At 35.3% G+C, this 21,146-nt stretch overlaps 1 protein-coding gene across 1 annotated transcript in view; it reads right to left on the minus strand.

Annotated features, from left to right (window-relative positions):
- Positions 1-2,467: 2,467 nt before the first annotated feature.
- Positions 2,468-21,146, minus strand: part of LOC128224812 (exonuclease mut-7 homolog) — a 28,936-nt gene continuing 10,257 nt past the window's right edge. The window contains exons 4-17 of the mRNA XM_052934874.1: positions 20,136-20,236; positions 18,947-19,020; positions 16,268-16,464; positions 15,587-15,683; positions 13,950-14,116; positions 12,178-12,323; positions 10,591-10,700; positions 9,692-9,929; positions 8,380-8,558; positions 6,904-7,062; positions 6,093-6,146; positions 4,915-5,043; positions 4,390-4,493; positions 2,468-4,014 (exon numbers count right to left, since the gene is read on the minus strand). Of these exons, the coding sequence (XP_052790834.1) occupies positions 3,681-4,014; positions 4,390-4,493; positions 4,915-5,043; positions 6,093-6,146; positions 6,904-7,062; positions 8,380-8,558; positions 9,692-9,929; positions 10,591-10,700; positions 12,178-12,323; positions 13,950-14,116; positions 15,587-15,683; positions 16,268-16,464; positions 18,947-19,020; positions 20,136-20,236 (2,089 nt within the window). The 3' untranslated portion in view covers positions 2,468-3,680. The remainder of the gene's footprint in view (positions 4,015-4,389; positions 4,494-4,914; positions 5,044-6,092; positions 6,147-6,903; positions 7,063-8,379; positions 8,559-9,691; positions 9,930-10,590; positions 10,701-12,177; positions 12,324-13,949; positions 14,117-15,586; positions 15,684-16,267; positions 16,465-18,946; positions 19,021-20,135; positions 20,237-21,146) is intronic.

A 21,146-nucleotide genomic window follows, 5' to 3' on the forward strand; every position in this document is an offset into this window, starting at 1 on the left:
CCCCTTTAAAGATAAATAAAACAACTTGTATTTTATCAATATTTATTCAACAATAAAAACACTTTATCCAAATCAACTTTAGTTAATCGTTGCTGTATAACATATAATTGCAATAATTACTTAACAAGCGTTAGAGCAACAAAATCTCCTGAAAGTTTTGGAAGCAACCGGGTCTTGTTTATTTCTTTAAGAGGATAAGCTTCTATATGTTACATAACAACATTTATTACATATTCTAAGATGGCTTATATTTTTAAAGGTGTAACTAAAAATGTTGACAACTATTTATATTCTGATGGGTAATTACAAAAGGCTCAAAATATTCAATCTTTGACAAATTACAAAGTAATGTATCTGGGGTTTTTTTACTCACTGTAGCCACTCCGATTTTATACCTACATTTTTACTCAGTTAAAAATTAATTAAATCTAATGCACCCGGTGATATCGGATTATAGTTTCATTTACTAAGTACATTGAAGTTCTCATTCAGTTTATCGTACAGAGTTTCATCCCCTGGTTTCATATTCAGAACATGAGAAAACTGCTCACAAACTCGCTCAAAATGTGATCCTTCCCAGAATATTTTGCCACATCTGGCACAGCAGAACATCTTCTCTACTTTGGAAAACATAGACTGGGGCACCGTTTCTGTCTGTAAAGCAGCTGAAGTTGACATCACAGTTATGGTGTACCACTCTATATCATAGTCAAGAAATCTGGAAACAAGCTCTTCGGATTGGTCAAAATTATTCTTGTCTGCTGCTGAATTTCTATTGTCGTCAGGTTCATTTGTTGCTTCAGAGCTGGGGAAAAAAGCAGAAAAACATTGGAATAATTATAATGTAGGTAGGCTTTTTCTAGGAGAGTGTAGTTCAAATATTTTTATCCAATCCCAAAAGGAAAATTCATTTACATCATAAAGAAATACCATTTTTAACTAATTATTCCTTAAATTTCCATTCCTGTTCTTATGCTTATTTAAATTCATAATCTAAATTCTTAACAGACTTCATTGCAAGTATAGAAATTGGTTCACATATGCCTAGAAAAGGGAAAAAGTAAGTGAAAAGTGAAAAGTGAAAGTAAAAACCCATCCTACGTGTAGTTGCAATATGAAACCGGATAGGCTAGAGAGTCTATGTATCAGCGCAAAATATACGGTAAATTACTGTCAGAAAGTTATTAATAAACTTACAAAGTACCTCTTTGAACAAACATATTTACCCAAACTCTTCAGCTGCCTGTTGGGCAACTAGCTGCCTTTTTCTTTGGGCCAGCAATTTTAGATCTTCTGCTGGGAGTGTTACGTATACATCTCCATTACAAACCTGATAAATATATACTAGTTGCGTGATTTGCAAACACGTAATTTCAAACACGATGGTTGTACATGAAGTAACAGCTTTGCACCATGTTGTCAAGAACAACGCTTAATAACTAGTATGCGAATAAGTGAGTAGCATTATTATTTATCTGCACGCTATCATGATTAAGCTCTGGCTACTTGTTACCATTCTGATAATGGAGTGCATGTTCTGTGTTTCTGGCATTGGACCTGTGCCATTGCACAGGATGTATGTATACGCTTTCGACTACAGGATTGGTTTCTGTAGTGTTTTTTTTAATATACTAATAATAATGTAGTAACTGAATGTGATTTTCTTGTGCAATCATTAGCCGGCGAATAATTAGCAGCCCTTAATCGGCGAACAATTAGATCAGCTGATATTTAAATAGTGGTGTAGGTGCCCGCCTTTAAAATTTATATCATAAAATTGCTCGTTTTTAGCGCAAACATTTTTTTGGACATTAATCAATGAACTTTTGGTAATACATCAATATTCCAAATAATAACACTTAATGCATAAAAGCACTTTTAAATTAAACAGGGGATGAATACATGACCAAATTACTACGCCACCCTTTTATTAATAAAAATTTGTAAGGAACATTTTTATTCTTTTAAGAGTTTGTTTCATTATAAATGCTGTTCCGTTTTCCTTTACTCTAAGAAACAAATCTGATTCGTTGAAAACGGGTCGTTTTCCAGGACAGACAAAGAGTGAATACCACGCTAGGTTGTCGACAAATTTAGAGGTGTGGGGTACAATATTCAGAAAACGTCAAATTCAAAATACTCCGTGAAGCGCTACATGGGATGTCTTGATAGCCATTTCCTTCCTTAGTATGAGATTATATAATTCTAAAAAGGAAACTCGTGAATAGTTTATATACGCCGCTATATAGTGTTTGTTGATTTATATTTAAAACCTTTTGAAACATAGGCACTGTCTCAAAACTTTACGGGCATCCCTCGTAGTGCCATTAAGTCTCAGATACATACATGTATATCTAAGTAAACATAACTTTAACGAGAATATCATAAACCAAATGTACATGCAAGAGATTAGTTCAGGAGTAAGTCCCAGACATATACGAGGAATGGAACTAGACAAAACAAGTACTATTATATCAATATTTATTAAACAATATAACTATTTATCCTTATCCAAATTAACAATTAAGTTTATCAAGTCTATAAAACATAATGACAGCAATAAAAGCAATTGAATTGCGTTGAAAGAAAAAGAACACATAAGTCTCATAATAAGGATGGTTGGGAGCGACTTTGGTTATTTAATTTCCAACGCAACTTACGATCTATAACTTAAATCAAAGAGGACCAGTATTAATAAAATATAATACCAGAGTCAATGATCAACCTAAATTGTATTAAGAAATCACCTTGTCCTCTCTTTTACTCCTCAATGTATAACGAAGCTCTGGCTCCAGTTTTTCGAAAATACTTTACTACTCAATAGCTTACTCAACTCATTTTACCACTTAAAGGGACTAGACACCAGATGGTCCAAAATTCCGCAAGTACAGGATTTCCTCATAACAAGCTAGAATTGCCAATGCAAGCTAGTAGGGAGTCGAAAACAAATCATTTTACTTTAATATAAGAGTTAACGCATCATTTTGCTGTTTATTCTACCCCCCCACCCCCCTTTAAAAAAGTGCATAATGGTTTCCCAGTTTAAATCATATGTGTTTATGAGTAAAGATAAATATACCGACGCTATTTTTTAACTTACTGGAATTTATGTGGTAAACAACTGCAGAAAATTTCAATTTAGAAAAATGCGCAAAAACTGCGACAAATGCATGTGTCGTACGTGGTGGAATATATCAGTAAGTAAGCTTGATTGTTCACAACGATGTCAATTTGATGTAAGGTTGTTTTTCTATAATTTAATTTTCTAATTGTATCAGCTGGTGTTTAGTCCCTTTTAGAACCTAACATGGTTCAATATTACATTTTTTTTTACTCTTAATGGATCATATTCTTTCATTGAAGTTATTGATCAAGATATTCGTTCAAAAAACATGTGTTTCGGTGAAAAAAATGTACTTATTTATTACTCAAATATTTGTAGTATACCTCAACTATTTCTTTTGCATATTTAATGACCTGTTAAAGGAATGTTACTAAAATGTTTAAAAAAATATTTCAAAATATAAAAGACCTCCAATTCATTTCCTTCAATATATATACACAGGATTTAAAAAGTCTTCTCAAAAAAAGAGTAAAAACTTCAGAATTTTTCGGGAAAATACGGCCTTGACTAACACAATGTCCAATCCACCAATGAGTATTATCATTCATTTGTTTATTTAAATCGAGTTCTCGTTCAATTGATCATACACAGTTTTCCTCTCTGGTTTCATATTCAAAACATGAGAAAACTGCTCACAAACTCGCTCAAAATGTGATCCTTCCCAGAATATTTTGCCACATCTGGCACAGCAATAAAATTTCTCTACTTTGGAAAACATAGACTGGGGCACCGTTTCTGTCTGTAAAGCAGCTGAAGTTGACATCACAGTTATGGTGTACCAGTCTATATCATAGTCCAAAAATCTCGAAACAAGCTCTTCTGATTGGTCAAAATTATTGTTGTCTGCTGCTGAATTTCTGTTGTTGTCAGGTTCATCCTTTCCTTCAGAACTGAGTAAAAAGAAAAAGAAAACATTTGAATAAATTCTGAAGTAGGCAGTCCTTTATCTAGGGTAGTGCAGTTAAAATTTTCTGACCCAATCCCAAAAAGAAAATTCATTTACATCAAAAAGAAATTCCATTTTTAACAAATTATTCCTTAAATTTCCAACCCTGTTCTAATGCTTATCAAAACTCATAATCTAAATAATTCCTAAAAGACTTCATTGCTAGTACAGTTAATGGTTCACAAATGCATTTAAAAGCGCCTGATAGACAAAATACGAAAGTCAAATTCCATCCTGTCAGTGGAAAACAATAAGGAAAATCACTGTCAGAAAGTAATTAATAAACTTGCAAAGCACCGCTTTGAACATAAATATTTACCCAAACTCTTCAGCTGCCTGTTGGGCAACTAGCTGCCGTTTCCTCTGGGCCAACAGTTTTAGATCTTCTGCTGGGAGTGTTACATATACATCTCCATTACAAACCTGATAAATATATAATAGTTGCGTGATTTGCATACATTCATGTTATTTCATTTAAGATGGTAGTTGGTGAAGTAAGGCTTTTGCAATATGTTATCAAGGAAAACGCTTCATAACTAGTCTGCGAATAAGTGAAAAAGATTGCAATTTATCTGCACGCAATTGTGAATAAGCTCCGGCTACTTGTTACCATTCTGATAATGGAGTTTATGTTCTGTGTTTCTGGCGTTGGACCTATGCCTTTGCACAGGATTCATGTTTAAGCTTTTGACTACAGGATTTGTTGTTTTTCATACAAATAATGAAACTGAATGTGATTTTCTTGTGCAACCCTTAATCAACATACATCCGAGGTTGTTTTTCGATAAAAATGGCCGAGGAGCTCAGAATAGGATATCAGCAATGTATTGAAATTGCAATTTACCTGGCACCTACTGAAGATGTCTCGACGTGTGACCTGGACGTTGAAATGGTTAAGTACCTCCACTACTTGTTCTTTTGCACCCTCACACATAACATTATAACACATTTCCGCGCCAACACTGCCTAAGATCTGTAAATAATGGGTTTGGTTGTGAATGCAAGAAAATAAACTATAATTGCTAAAATAGTGTTCTTTATAATAATTGAAGAAATATAAAAAAGCATCTTGAAAATTGCTTTTGTCCAAAACAATAGGGGGAATAAAAAATTTGCCAGAAATCCTGATTGACAAACTTAAACCAGACGCTTTTAGAAACTGTTTAAAAAAAATAACGAAAGAAAGACTGTGAGGATGAGAGATTTCTACAATCGATCAACATTTTTATAAATTTAAAACTACACAGTACACACTATAAATTTTGCCATAAGTGAATGTCGTATGTCTTTATTCACTGTAAATTTTACCTATTAAGTGAACTCCGTAGGCCGTTATGAACTTAAGATTTTTCCAAAGTAATTTTTTATGCCATTATACACAGTGAATTTGACCAAAGTGAATGTTGTATGCCATTATGCACTGTGAAATTGACCAAAGCAACTATTGTATGCCATTATGCGCCGTGAATTTGACCAAAGCGATTATTGTATGCCATTATGCACTGTGAATTAGACCAAAGTGATTGTTGTATGCCATTATGCACTGTGAATTATACCAAACTGAATGTTGTATGCCATTATGCACTGTGAATAAGACCAAATTGAATATTGTATAGCATTATGCACTGTGAATTTAACCAAAGTAAATGTTCTATACCATTATGCACTGTGATTTTGACCACAGTGAATGTTGTATACCATTATGCACTGTTAATTAGACCAAATTGAATGTTGTATGCCATTATAAACTGTGATTTTGACCTAAGTAAATGTTGTATGCCATTATGTTGTGTGAATTTGACCAAAGGGAATGTAGTATACCATAATGACAAATTTGTTGTGTGAATTTGACCAAAGTGAATGTCGTTTGCCATTATGTTGTGTGAATTTGACCAAAGGGAATGTAGTATACCATTATGTAGTGTGAATTTGGCCAAAGTAAATATTGCATACCATTATGTACTATGACCCAATATGTGTTGTTTCAATGTTTCATCGTGAATAATAGTTTCTCAAACTTACCAGATCATACGGCATTCCGCTGGTTAAAACAATCCTGTTTTCTTTTCTGCTTATCTACAAGCAAAGATAACCACAAAATGAATATAAATGGATATAGATTCCATCATGTCCAACATCATTTTGATATAATGAAATGTTTTAAAGGGGCATTCATCACTTTATAAATATCAGATCTCATGAGAGGTGATACTGAAAACAAAGGTGTTATAATTATACTTAGCACTTATTGTTTACATCATTTACGTCTGCCAAACACTTAGTGTTTACTAACGCAGTTTTCCAAATATATTTTATAAGCGCCTATCGCCCACAGGCACTTCAGAAAGCAAGATCTCTATGCTAAGACTGAACGTGAGGGACGTATTAAAAATTATCACACGAGACATTACTGAATAACTTTATAAAGGGTAAGTCAAGTGGTTTGTTGTCCAGCTAGAGAAGTGGTTAGAGCAATCGCTCCTCACCTAGTACCTGGGTTCGATTCCCGGCACGTGTGAATTTGGTTTAGTGGTAACCTGAAGCCGGACAATTGGGTTTTCCTACAGGTACTCAGGTTTCCCCCACAACACAAGATCACACTCTTGCGTAATATGGTGCCAACGAGAGAGATTAATAAAATGTTGTTATAACTTGTTTTACAATTGTTTTTAAACAAATAAGTTTGAAGTAAATGGCAAGTCAAATGACGTATAATAACATCTAAAAAAGCCTACACAATATAAATATAGCTTCCAATATAATTATTATCAGTTTTAACAACTCTGTTATACAGTCTTTACTAAAAAATACAATCAAATATGGCTAAACTTACCTCAATAGCTCTATAATGGTCAGCGAATGGGTCAGTAATATGCACGTCGACCCCACAGCTTCGAAGCTGTTTCCCAAGCCCTTGTAACATCGTATCAACAACGACTCTCAGATCTTTAGCTGACATTGGGGCGCCTGTCATAGGCTTCTGAAAGCTGGGCTACACGAAAAGAAGGAAAATTAGATTAATTACGGTAAGTCTACGTCATATATCATTTATTACTGTATTTAACATTATTTTGATATAAATTGATTCAATAACTGTTTATAAGTCCATATCCTTAACCTATACACAAATATCTTTTCAACCATTTCTGTAACATATTAAACAACAAGACTGCATATTTGCATTCTTACTCATTTTCTGTATGATTAAACTTGCGTTCGTTTAGCATGAACCAGTCGACCTTTAGTGACCTCTGTAAACGGAGTTTCGCAATGAGGACCTGAGTCATGCATATGTAAAACACGAATTAAAATTCTCAATATTATTCTTGATAAACCCCAAATATATTACAACCAAAATAATTATAACCTCAAAAAATGAAGTAATTTCAAAGGAAAAAATGAAATTATAATGAATGAGTATCATTTTTCGTGGGTTAATGCAGTATGCGCTTTATGGATTTGCAAAACCGAGGTCAAGCCTACATGTATAAACTGCATGGCCGCTTGAATCTATCCTTAAAAACATATAATACAATGGAAACCACAGGAAGTCCATTTGTAAAGGCTCAACGGCTTTAAAATAATCAACAAAATACAAACAGGTTATCGATATCAATTTCATTAAGACAATTATAAACATCAAGTGATTTTTTTTCGGAATTATCTTCACCGCCTGTCCCTTCCAAATTGGGATTTTTTTCAACTTTGAAAAAAATACAAAGTCATGCCAAACTAGTCATGCCAAACTAGCAAATTTAAATATAATAGTAAAAGTACATTTTACTTTTTATGCTTACATTATGCTGTAGAAGTGTTAGTCTTATCAAGATTTTGTTTATTTTTTTTGAAAAATTCATTTGCACAGTCTGTATTTAATTGGGGAAAATATGACCTTTTTGGAAAATGAACATATTTTTCGCAAGGGGAAACAACCATTAAAAGGCAGTAAATTATACCAAATCTTTTTCACTGATATTGCATGGTTTACATAATAATACTAAACGTTTTAGCGAGTTTACATAATTATACAAAACATTTTAGTAAGTTTACATAATTATACAACTGTTTTAGCAAGTTTACATAATTATACAAAGCGTTTTAGCATTAGTTTACATAATTATACAAAACATTTTAGCATTAGTTTACATAATTATACAAAACATTTTAGCATTAGTTTACATAATTATACAAAACATTTTAGCATTAGTTTACATAATTATACAAAACGTTTTAGCATTAGTTTACATAATTATACAAAACGTTTTAGCAATTCTTTATCAAATCATAAAAAATCATAATTAAAACATACAACTCTCCGAGGCACTTTCTGTCTATGGTCCCCCCTTTGTTTAGCCCGTCGTTTCTCGTTCTTGCTGGGTTTAAGCCACTTCATGGAGATCATTGGCTCCATGTCCATTCCAGGGGACTGCTCTCCAGCTAGCTTCACTAATATGTCGTATAGCTCTATTAAGACAAATGCGTCTAGGGCTGAAATGAAAATTTTGAATATCATAACTAAAGCGACCTTCTATTCAAAATCAATACATACACATGTATAAAAAACAAAAACAAATAATGATAAACCTTTAGCTACTTCCCAAACAATGCATTTATGGAAAATGTTAATTACTGATAACAAGATTGTAACCGTATATTTAATAGCTGGAAACACAAAAATAGTAAATGATTGGTGAATGCTAAAAGATTTACTGTGATCTACTATCGTCTCATTAGGTAGAAATATCATATTTTCTGCAACTTTCTTCCAAATTAAACTCAGTATCCTTTATTAGAACCATGGTTTCCGACACTATTCATCCCTTTTGGTATATTAAAACATTTCTATTAATTGTGATAAATCTTGTTTTGGAGTAAGAGCACATCTTTTAAGAACTATTACACACCACTGATTGTCTTATGATTTTACAAAGACTGGCCACCAAAGGTGTTTCAGTTTTGGTTTAGAGTTTAATTCTGTATAGGAGCGAAGACATTTAAATATGATTTATGTGTTTCATAATATCTATTCTACAATCAAGCACACATCTTTATTAACATTGATGAAGTTAATTTTGGCATTTGAAAGATTTAAGAATACAGTTTTCTGAGCAAAGTCTGTAACTTAGACTCAAGAGGTAAGCCAATGAAACACAAACTCAAGACAAGCATGAATACATTTCCAGGGCTTTGCAATACATTAAGATGTCTTCTAAAATCCAAATTTAGTGAATAAATTAACCAATTAAAGGCGCACAACATAGGTTGATGCAAATGTATATATGTTTTATCATTTTAATACCTTTTCATGTTAAACTCATATGACTTCAAAACCCCCCTAAAAACGGATATTTTTTGTGTTCAGATAAAAAAATTGCTTATATAAATGAGGGTTTTTTTTTATAAAAAGCTACGTGGCCACAACTCGCCAGTTAAAATATCGCTTATATTTTTTATCTGTGCACAAATCACATATTGTTGTTTATTTTTATTCAATTATGAAAGTAAATTGAGCTTAACATTATAATGCATTTACTTTTTTTACATAAATCTATATTATGCGTCTTTTAAGTATCAAAAACTAATTTTTCCAAAAACTTAAGAATTGACACAAACTCCCCCACTAGCATATCTGATCTGTTCGGGCCTCAGCGGTCGCCTCTCCCAGTTTGACATCTGTTCCGACTTGTTTAATGGCCGACCGAGGCAACGTCTCACTAGTTCACTCAGTCCTTTTTCCATGCTGCCGCTGCCAGAGTCCAGTTCCGGATCTTCATCTTCGTTCTCTGTTTTGGGTTTAGGAATGGTATCACTGTCTTCATTTTCATCTAGGAATACTGGCTGAACGTCTTTAAGAGCTAACTGTTGGGAATGAATTGATTTATTGTTTCAAGCGGAAAACATAGCTTGATGCACAAAAGAAACATAATCATTTTCATGCATTTTTATGTTTTACTCTTTTGACTTTAATGTTCAAAATGAAAAAGCATAGGGGTATTCAATTAACAGCTAACTTGCCACAAATTCCCCAATCAAAATGGCGCCAAAATATAACATTGCATGCTGACACGTTTCCAGCGTATCATATGACCATAAATTTAAAGAAATGTGCCCAAATATTTTGAGAGTATTTTGGTGATTTTTTAACTACAGAAATTGTGCCCAGTTAGCTATTATTTGAAAACCTCATTAAATTTTATAAAGGCTAAATTATTTTTTTATTTGCAAACAAATAATAATTATACTATTTGTCTTTGTTTTGATCATTCAAGTTTTTGATTATGAACAATTACTCAGAAGTTTTCTGGCTGCATAATTGTTTATCATGTTAATGAAAAGGTATTGTCAATAAACAAATTACAAAAATGCTCGTTTTTTCACGACTTGTCTTTAGAATTTATTTCCATATACGTTTCTTAAAGGGAAAATTCAAAACTTATGAATTGCAAATCTCTCAGGAACTAAAGTTATGAACAATATTTTCTCTAAAATTTAAGCATTATTTAAAAAAATCAAAGATTACCTTTTTTGCTAGTATGTCTAGGTTTACAATTCTGCGGACTTTAGTCATCTGCTCCTGCATTGTTGGAAATGTTCGAAGCAACATTTTAAGATCTGATTCAATACCATAGCCTGAAAATAAAGTCAGACAATATCAGTCTATACTATTGGTAGTAAAAGTTTTCATCTTTTGGTTCTCCAGTTAGCACAGTGGTCAGTGCACTCGCTCCTCACCAAGGCAACAAAGGTTCAATTCCCGGCCTGGGCGCATGTGAGTTTGGCTGGTGGTCACCAAGCCGGACAAGGGGGTCTTCTCTGGGTTACCGGTTTCCCCCAAATCACAAGACCGCACTCTTGCCCAACGTCGTGCCAACAAGAGTTACTTAGTATAAGTTAATTTAACTTTCTTCACAATCGTTGTAAAATAAATAAAAAAATAAGTTTAATCTAAACTTTAATTTAATCTATAAGGTAATTTTAAATCAATTTAGTTGGCACAATGTTGTGTTAGGGGGTAAACTCGAGTTCATGGAGAAAACCCAATGGTTCAGCTGGTAGCCACCAACCAAACTCACATACATGTACACCAAGGCTGGAAGTTGAACCTGGTACGCCTTGGTGAAAAGCAAGAGTAATAACCACTGTGCTAACAGAACAACCAGTCCGTGACAAAGAATAACTTACTAGTAATAGTGGTTTACAAAAATTCTTAAAGCTGCACTCTCACATATTGACAGTTTTGACTGCAAAACATATCAAAATCAGTTTATTTTGGCATCAATATAGTTAATTCAGTCATGTGAGAACTCACAATGGAGTAAATGTCAAATGTTTGGAAAACTGCTGTTAGTAACACTTTAAGCCATTCAACATCATTTTTAACGTCAATATGAAAAACTGCGATCGGATGTTTTGTCAACAGTCTTTAGTTTAAACATATTTATTTTACAACGATTGTGAAACAAGTTATTACAACATTATATTAATCACTCTCGTTGGCCCGATTTTACGCGAGAGTGTGGTCTTGTGTTGTGGAAGAAACCGGAGAACCCGGAGAAAACCCAGTTGTCCGGCTTGGTGACCACAAACCATACTCACATGCTTCAATGGTTCGCAGGCACAGTTTTATCAACTAAGGGCCCAATTATTTCATGTGAATATCTCTTATCCAACTTTTTGAAACTCTAAATTACATGGGCGTCATGGACAAAGACCCCAAACCTATGGTTGCTAATAGCAATGATTCACTCTTCTAATCTAGTTCAATAAGGCTAATAAATAATGTTGATATCAATTCAGAATACAACATTTACAGCCCATGAAATTGCCTATAGACAATCATTAAGTACTGGGCTTTCAATTTTCGCGGGTGTTTAAAGGTCCGCCCACTTCCACTCATCTGATACACAATACCTGCATCAGAATTTGACTTGACAAATGTGACAGCCAATGAGGTAGTAATTAAAGTCAGTTAGATGACTGGAATTAACTCTAAATGATTAAGAAGGGCTCATTTGCTACACTCACTCCTCACATTCTTAATCAGTAAAATTTTAATTCATGACATTTAACAATTATGTTAACACTACCAACAATTAATTTTGCTTACCGAGTTTGAGGACTTTCTCAGAGCAGAGGAATGATGTAAAAAACTTCTCCCATAGTTGATTATTTTCACCGACAGCAAATTTGTCTAATGCTGGCAAGTCCAGCAGATATGCTTTGTCCCTGAGAGCTAGTTGGAGTAAGGCAACCCTGAAATTAAATTGACACTCTTATTCAAAATCAATAATTACAAGCTGTCCCACATTATTAATATGACGTCTACCGCCACAATTATGACGTCAGCTTGAATCGATTATGTGTACATGGTGTCATTTAATGTTTTGTAGATTTTTTATTTATTGTTACTTTGTAGTGATATTTCATGTATTTGCTCAAGATGATGAATAAATCGTCAAGAGAACTTTGTCAACAATTAATTCATTAGTTTTTTGGAAATAAGGAAAGTCTACGATTTATTGGGATAGCCCTCATACTTCTGTATAACAAACATAAATTTTGAGTGATAAACCTTTAACTTATAACTTACTAAATAATGGATTTAGGGCAAATATTAATTACTGATAATAAAATTGTAACTGTGTATTTAATAGCTGAAAGTGTACAAATATTAAATGATTGGTGAGTGCTAAAATATTTACTGTGATCGTTTATCATCTCATATGGTAGAAATACCTGTTATCTGCACATTTCTTTCAAATTAATCTTGTATCCGTCATAAAAACCATTGTTTCCTACATGTACTCATCCTTTTCAGTTTATTAAAAAAATTGTATTTATTGTAGGAAATCTTGTTTGGGAGTAAGAGTGCATCTTTACATACTTTCTGAGATATCCATATTAACACATTATTAATGCCATTGGATGGATCGATGGTAAAAAAGATGTTGCGGATCAGTGGTGGAAATCATAACAAATAAGCTTGTCTGACACTGGTGAAAATATGACTGCCGGGCTTGTTTCTTCTATTTTGTTCCTTAGCTTAGTCAGTGGCGTAGCTTCCACAAGGCCATAAGGCCCGGGCTTGCACATCAATTTGCCTTTTTTATGGAATTTAAAATTGATTTGGACAAACTACTCAAAATTCTGTATTTGTCTTTGATTTTTTAAGCCTGTTTTTCATTCTGATACAGGCCAAAATGCACCATTTGCAAGCTTTGTTTTCAAAATTTCCCCCCTTTCTTTTGTGTATGCACATCAAATTGGCTTTAGCTACACCCCTGTAAGTAGTTGTGTAAGAATAAGGGTTTGTCTTTATACCTTGATTATTGATGGATGTAGCTTAAGATTTTAAAACTAGGTTTTATATTTGAGCATTTCCTTCTTTGCATACTTTAAATGTTAATTAAATACTTTATAACCCTATTAATAATAAAGTTATCTGTGTTACAATTCATGTCGTTCATGTAATAGCATTGAAAATCTGTCCTCAGAAACATACTTTAAATGTTAAAGGCCTAATTTAAGGAATGTTTGGCATGATAATCCCCTGCTGTGCATCTCCTGCTAATTGCACAGATGTCACAGTAGGGGCCAATTTCCTGTGTATTCGTTTAATGGCTCAGGGCCATATAGGGTCCATTTCTATAACAAAAACTCCAAAACTGCACAGCAGGATACTCAGATCCGAGATCTGATAAGAGGGATCAAGGCAAGTAGATTAAGATCAATACACAGAGGTTGAGTACTGTACACAGATTTGGGGTAGTCACTTATAGAAGGCTTTCACTAGGCTTTTAATGGAATACTTTGTTACCACTAAGCTATCAGTTTTGAAATTTATGTATTTAGTGTTAAAACATTGAAAACATGTCTCACTTTTGAATCTGTCCTAAGAAAGCAGGCTTCCATTCAGAGTCTAAACCCACAATCGTCCCTGGCTTAGTTATACATGACAGACATTCCCTGTATTTCTCCAGGGTGTCAACAATATGCACAGACTCCAAGGGAAGGGACAGCTGGTGATAGGCGGAGCTGATTTCTGCCTGTAAATTATAAAAAAATAAGTCCAAGGTCCAAGTATTCTATATTTATTGAGCGAACACAATGTGTAAAATTTGACTGACAGACACACGGACGGACAGAGCAAAATTATTACATATTCCCATAAATGGGGGAGACATAATATTGAACAGAGGAGTCATTGTTACATTTGTATACAAAGACTCCAGACAGCTTGTGGTAGGCTGAGCCGATTTCTGCCTGTAAGTTATGAAAAGATGAGTCATTGTATATAAGGGACAGCTGGTTATAGGCTGAGCTGATTTCTGCCTGTAAATAAGGAAAAGATGTGACATTGCTGTATTCACAGACTCCAAGGGAAGGGACAGCTGGTGATAGGCGGAGCTGATTTCTGCCTGTAAATAAGGAAAAGATGTGACATTGCTGTATACACAGACTCCAAGGCGAGGGACAGCTTGTGATAGGCTGAGCTGATTTTTGCCTGTAAATAAGGAAAAGATGTGACATTGCTGTATACACAGACTCCAAGGCGAGGGCCAGCTGGTTATAGGCTGAGCTGATTTCTGCCTGTAAATAAGGAAAAGATGTGACATTGCTGTATACACAGACTCCAAGGCGAGGGACAGCTTGTGATAGGCTGAGCTGATTTCTGCCTGTAAATAAGGAAAAGATGTGACATTGCTGTATACACAGACTCTAAGGCGAGGGACAGCTTGTGATAGGCTGAGCTGATTTCTGCCTGTAAATTATGAAAAGATGAGTCATTGTTGTATACACAGACTCCAAGGCAAGGGACAGCTGGTTATAGGCTGAGCTGATTTCTGTCTGTAAATTATGAAAAGATGAGTCATTGTTGTATACACAGACACAAGGCGAGGGACAGCTGGTGATAGGCTGAGCTGATTTCTGTCTGTAAATTATGAAAAGATGAGTCATTGTTGTATACACAGAGTCCAAGGCGAGGGACAGCTGGTTATAGGCTGAGCTGATTTCTGTCTGTAAATTATGAAAAGATGAGTCATTGTTGTATACACAGAGTCCAAGGCGAGGGACAGCTGGTTATAGGCTGAGCTGATTTCTGTCTGTAAATTATGAAAAGATGAGTCATTGTTGTATACACAGACTCTAAGGCAAGGGACAGCTGGTTATAGGCTGAGCTGATTTCTGTCTGTAAATTATGAAAAGATGAGTCATTGTTGTAGACACATATTCCAAGGAAAGGAAAGCTGGTGAGGCTGAGCTGATTTCTGACATTGTTGTATGCACTGATACCAAGGGCAGAGACAGCTGGTAATAGGCGGAGCTGATTTCTGCCTGTAAATTATGAAAAGATAAGTCTAAACTATTGTTTTTACAAAATGGTCTGCTTTGCGCCTTACTTAATACCTCAGTGTAGCATTAGTTTGCCTAGGCCTCGCCCATAAGCTGTTGCCTTGGTTTGTGGTAGGCCTGGTTAAAACACTACCGTTTAACAAATTTGTCTCCTTCAATACCTCAGTAAAGCATGAGTTCTCCCAGTCTTCCTCATCAGCGGTCGCCTGGGTTTGTGGTAGGCCTGGCAACATTGGGGTCTGCTGGCTCTCTGGTTGACTGAAATATACATCATATTTTATGGTCAGAAACCGATGTTTCATAACTAAATTCAGATATATAGATACATTCAATGAAGTGCATCACAAAATTATCAATATAGTAATAGCAGTACAACATGACTGCATAGACAACTTCACTTAACAAGAGCGCCAATGTTGTCTTTTGTTGTGTTCTTGTTCTTTTTTTTTTTCAGGCAAACAAGGGACATAACTCATAATTACTCAGGCAAGAGTCGTTGGCCTTGCTGTGTGTGTGTGCATCTTGTCCCTAGTTTTCGCATGCCATTACCTTGAAATTTTCCTTCAAAAAACACTTGTCAAAGTTTAAAATGCAAATTATACCATGGATACGTGAGGCTATTTGAATAAAACTGGACAAGTTTTCAAAAGATTATCTTTAGGCTATTTTGCACATGAAAGCAATTTGATTGGTCAACATAAATTGTTGTATAAATATTGACCAATCAAACAACATTTTGGCTGACTAATAAAACCAAAGAATTAACCTGCGTTATATAAATGGATGCAAAAGATTTTTCATACAACTGGTTGCAGAAGAGTTGTGTGTCACATACAATGTACCTTCTTAATTCATCCCTGGCCACCTTAACAACCTCTGGTATCACAGAATCATCAAGCTGATAATAGTTGGCCCATTTCACTGCTTCAACTACCTCACTAAACAGTGCTAGTTGCTCTACCAGCTGTTCCTTCATGTAATTATTTTCACCCACGGCTCCTTCGATCATCTCTTCCCAACTCCCGGAGCCCATGCCTTTCTGAAGAGAGAAACAAACAGTTTAAGGAATTGGTAAATCGCTACACCAATATGCGAATTGCAGATAAAACATTCAAATCTATGCTTATCTCTCAAACTTTGTTCTATGAAAACTGAAGCTTATCGTGTCTAAGCCTCTGCACCTACCCCTCCGCATGTACATGTATCTCTTGTATAGCCGGTACCTGAGGCTTCCTACCACTCTTGTGTTGATATTCAAAAGGAACTGAGGTCTCAACAATGTATAACTACTAAGTTGGGTGAAGATCCGATAAGAAATGGTGGCTCTATTGTGTTCACAAACCGTATTATAGCAATTTGACAATTTTCTGGGCCAATATAATCCAATCATGCATGCACGAATCTGGCTGGTTTAAGTCAATATCTAACTAGAGATTGCTTTTTTGAAAAAGCGCTTGTCTTCCCTATTGTGTGGTCGTAGCTGAGAAAAAATAAATGATGGACATGAAATTTGTAACTTTGGACTGGAGACAAACCAACAGTGAAGTTTGGTTTATTCGATTATATTAAATAGTGAAGAGAAGAAAGTGTTGTTGATTAATCATGGAAAATGTAAACGAAGTTTGCATTGTATGAAGTTCCTGGGCGCAAGCGTTATTCAATTATTGATCGGAAACCATTTTTCAGCTCACAGTCATCGTGACCATGACCTTTTACCTACTGATCACAACATCAATAGGGATCATCTACATAACCAACTTGCATACCAAGTATTAAGTTCTTGGGTGCAAGTGTTCTTTAGTTACTGAGCGGTAACCATTTCTTCAACTCAAGGTCATGGCAACCTTGACCATTGACCTACTGATCTCAAAATCAATAGGGGTCATCTACTAGTCATGACCGACTAGCGTACCAAGAATGAAGTTCCTGGGTACAAGCGTTCTTAAGTTATTGAGCAGAAACCATTTTTAAGCTTAAGGTCACCGCCAACGTATCATTTTTTACCTGAAGGTAACCTTGACCTTTGACCTTTTGATCTGAAAATCAATAGGGGTCATCTTCTAGTCATGAACAACTAGCTTACCAAGTATGAAGTTCCTGGACCCAAAGGATCTTTAGTTATTGAGTGGAAACCGTTTCTTCACCTCAAGGTCACGTTGACCCTGATCTTTGACCTAGTGACCCCAAATTCAATAGGGGTCATCTACTAGTCATGACCAACTAGCATACCAAGTATGAAGTTCCTGGGTCTAAGAGTTCTATAGTTATTGGGCGGAAACGAAGTGTGACGTACTGACTGACTGACTGACAGACTGATGGACTGACTGACGGACAGGGCAAAAACAATATGTCTCCCCATGAATGGGGGAGACATAAAGATATTACAATGATTTTTACATGGAAGGTCACCACGACCTTGACTATTGACCTTGTTACCCCCAAAACAATTGGGATCATCTAGACATCATGACCAACCTCACTTCAAAGTTTGGTGAACCTAGATCAAAGCATTCTCCTGATATTGCACGGAAATATTTTTTTACATTAGAGGTCACAGCGACGTTGACCTTTGACCTTGTGACCCCCCAAAATATAGGAGTTTTCTAAACCTCATGATCAACCTCCCTACCAAGTTTGGTGAACCTAGGTCAAACCATTCTCAAGATATTGAGCGGAAATGTTTTTTACATTGGGGGTCGCCGCGACCTTGACCTTTGACCTAGTGACCCCAAAAACAATAGGGATCTTCTACACCTCATGACCAACCTCCCTACCAAGTTTGGTGAACCTAGGTCAAACCGTTCTCAAGATTTTGAGCAGAAATGTTTTTTATATTGGGGGTCGCCGCGACCTTGACCTTTGACCTAGTGACCCCAAAAACAATAGGGATCCTCTACACCTCACGACCAACCTCCCTACCAAGTTTGGTGATCCTAGGTCATGCGGTTTTCCAGTTATCGATCGGAAACGAAGTGTGACGTACGGACGGACTGACGGACTGACGGACTACCGGACAGGGCAAAAACAATATGTCTCCCCCAGAGAGGGGGAGACATAACTAATAACTACTGTAAAAGGTTAGGAAACATTGTGTAATAAATTGTTGCTTGATGTTGTATTCACAAGCCATATCATAGCAATTTTGACAATTTCAAGGGCCATTATCCAGTCATGCATAACTGTGCGGATCTGGCTTCATATCAAAAAGAACTGTAATTAAGTCAATACCTAATTAGTTACAACTATATAAGTTTAGTAACAACCGGGTCTTGATTGGGGCTGGATATTGTTTACAAGCTGAACTATAGCAATTTTGACAATTTCAAGGGCCTTAATTCAGTCATGCATAGATGGATATGGCTGGTTTAAGTCAATATCTAACTAATTACTACTATATCAGGTTAGTAAACATTGTGTTAAATATTGTGGATTGATGTTGTGTTCACAAGCTCAATTATAGCAACTTGACAATTTGGCCAATAGAAAGAAAAATTGAAACATGTCCTAAAATCTACACCCACCTCAATGTATCTCTTGTGAAGGAGGTACCTCAGGGCTCCAACCCCTCTTGCATTGGAAATGTTCGGACACAAGTCTGTAAAATGAAATACCATTGAAAAATTCAAACCTTAATTTGCTAGGCTAACAAGCATTGATCTAAATGGGAAATTCACATTATTGTTTTTGGTTTTAGACAAATAAATAAACTCAGAGTAAAAACACAACAAAACACATTAAAGCATGAGGAGAGCTTTCACATCATAAAGTAAAGTATTTACACTATCATCGTAAGTAGGAGGTATATGAATGATAAATCACTTTGCTAAGTAATGGGGGAAACCTTTGCATACGGGATGTGTGTTTCAGGTCATGTGACAAGTGTGGGAAAATCCCATCTTACACCCCATTGTAAGGTGAGTCACTTGCAACTTTGTGCCACTTCTTATTTCTTGCATTGTTTGATTTAAGAAAGATTATGCCATTTCAATAAAGAACAATCAACACTTAATAAAATTGAAAATAAATAATCACAAACACGCGATTTTAAGAGGAACTGTTTGAAGTAAACAATGTCGCACACACTTTTTGGTGAAATGTACAAAAGTGTGTCTTCTACATCAATTTTTCCACAAACTGTTAGTTTTAGTTATGCAAGAAAAAATATCAATCATGTTTTTCCGTTCCGGATCGAAAAATCCAACGCTTCTCAGGCGACCCGGTTTCGATTCTCAGCCCCAGGGCGCAATTTGTGAGTTTGGTTTGTGGTCACCAAGCCGGAGAAGTGGGTTTCCCCCAGGTACTCCAGTTTTCCCCCAAGACATAAGACCACACTCCTGCATAAAATTGTACCAATGAGAGTGATTACTATAATGTTGTAATAACTTGTTTCACAATCAGTGTAAATATAATTAAGTTTAATCTAACTAACGGGGCAAATGCAGCGTGTAGGTGGCGCAGCAAGTTTGCACCACGCTGAGAAATCTTGGATCACGGGCATTTATGCAAGTGTCTCATAAATTTATACGTAATTTATGTAGAATCAATGCTTCTAGATGTAGAAATAGGATAAAATAATGCTCGCTCAATAGGGATAGACTGTTAGTTGAAAAATCCCCTGGTATATTGTCAGTATCCCCAGGAATTCTGAACTAAAATGTTGAAATCCCCTGGAATGGTCTCCAGAAATAATGCATGTATGTTAGGACTCACCTGGTTGTATTTTATACAGTTTCATCAGTCTGATTGCAAGTTTACTGAGCGCTTTCTTCTGAAACTTATCCCGCTTCACCCCAGACACGTGCTGTGCAGAGCTAAAAGTTGGTATACACTAAGGTTACAATCTACTGATTCTTATACAAGTCGTACATAATGTAACCTTTTTTATGACAGTATAACATTATTTATTTTTCAATTATAAACTTTAGAAGTCCTTTATGTCTTAACTATCTATATATCAATTGAAGATTTTCTTCAAGGCAATGTATATGCATATATCATTCAAATATCTTTGAAAATTGAAGTTGCCTTGGCTAAGTTGCTCAAGTTGTTTTCTACGGAGCGCTCAACAACAAACAGCAAGTTAGCTAATAGAGCGCCCAGTATGACTCCTTGTCTAGAAATCAGCTCCCTGATGGAAAGCGTTTTATTCAATATACATGTAGGTTGTTGCGTTGAAAATCTGCGTGTAAAAAACCTGTGGACATTTGATTGTGAATTTTATGTCAATATTTAGTAAAATAAAGTATAGTTTTTGGGATTGTGGACAGGGCTGAAGTTGTGCCCTATTATATAATCGAGAAAAACAACAACTGGAATTTACTTAAAGCTGCACTCTCACAGATTGAACAATTTGACAACTTTTTTTATTTTTTGTCTTGGAACGAGCCTTTTTTTGTGAAAATCGATGGAAATCAGTAATATCCTTTCGAATACCGCTACCGTACATCGACGCGCTACCGTAGCTGCCTAATGCAGACCAATTTTTCAAGGGTGCTGGTTACCGCTACTGTTTTACTGTAGGAATACTGTAGACGACTGAAACGTACTGAAAAAGTAGGTACGTCCAGTTCCACAGCCGCAAAATGCACATTTTCCACAATTTTGTGGTACGTTTTTCATTAAAATAAGAAGGATTGTGCATTTTAAAAACAGCATTAATACGCTATGGTACTTTGTCTTAGAAACAGTTACTACACTACGGAATTTCTTTCAAATATAATA

The sequence above is a fragment of the Mya arenaria genome, chromosome 17 (assembly GCF_026914265.1).
Source record: "Mya arenaria isolate MELC-2E11 chromosome 17, ASM2691426v1".
In the NCBI taxonomy this organism is placed as follows: Eukaryota; Metazoa; Mollusca; class Bivalvia; order Myida; family Myidae; genus Mya; species Mya arenaria.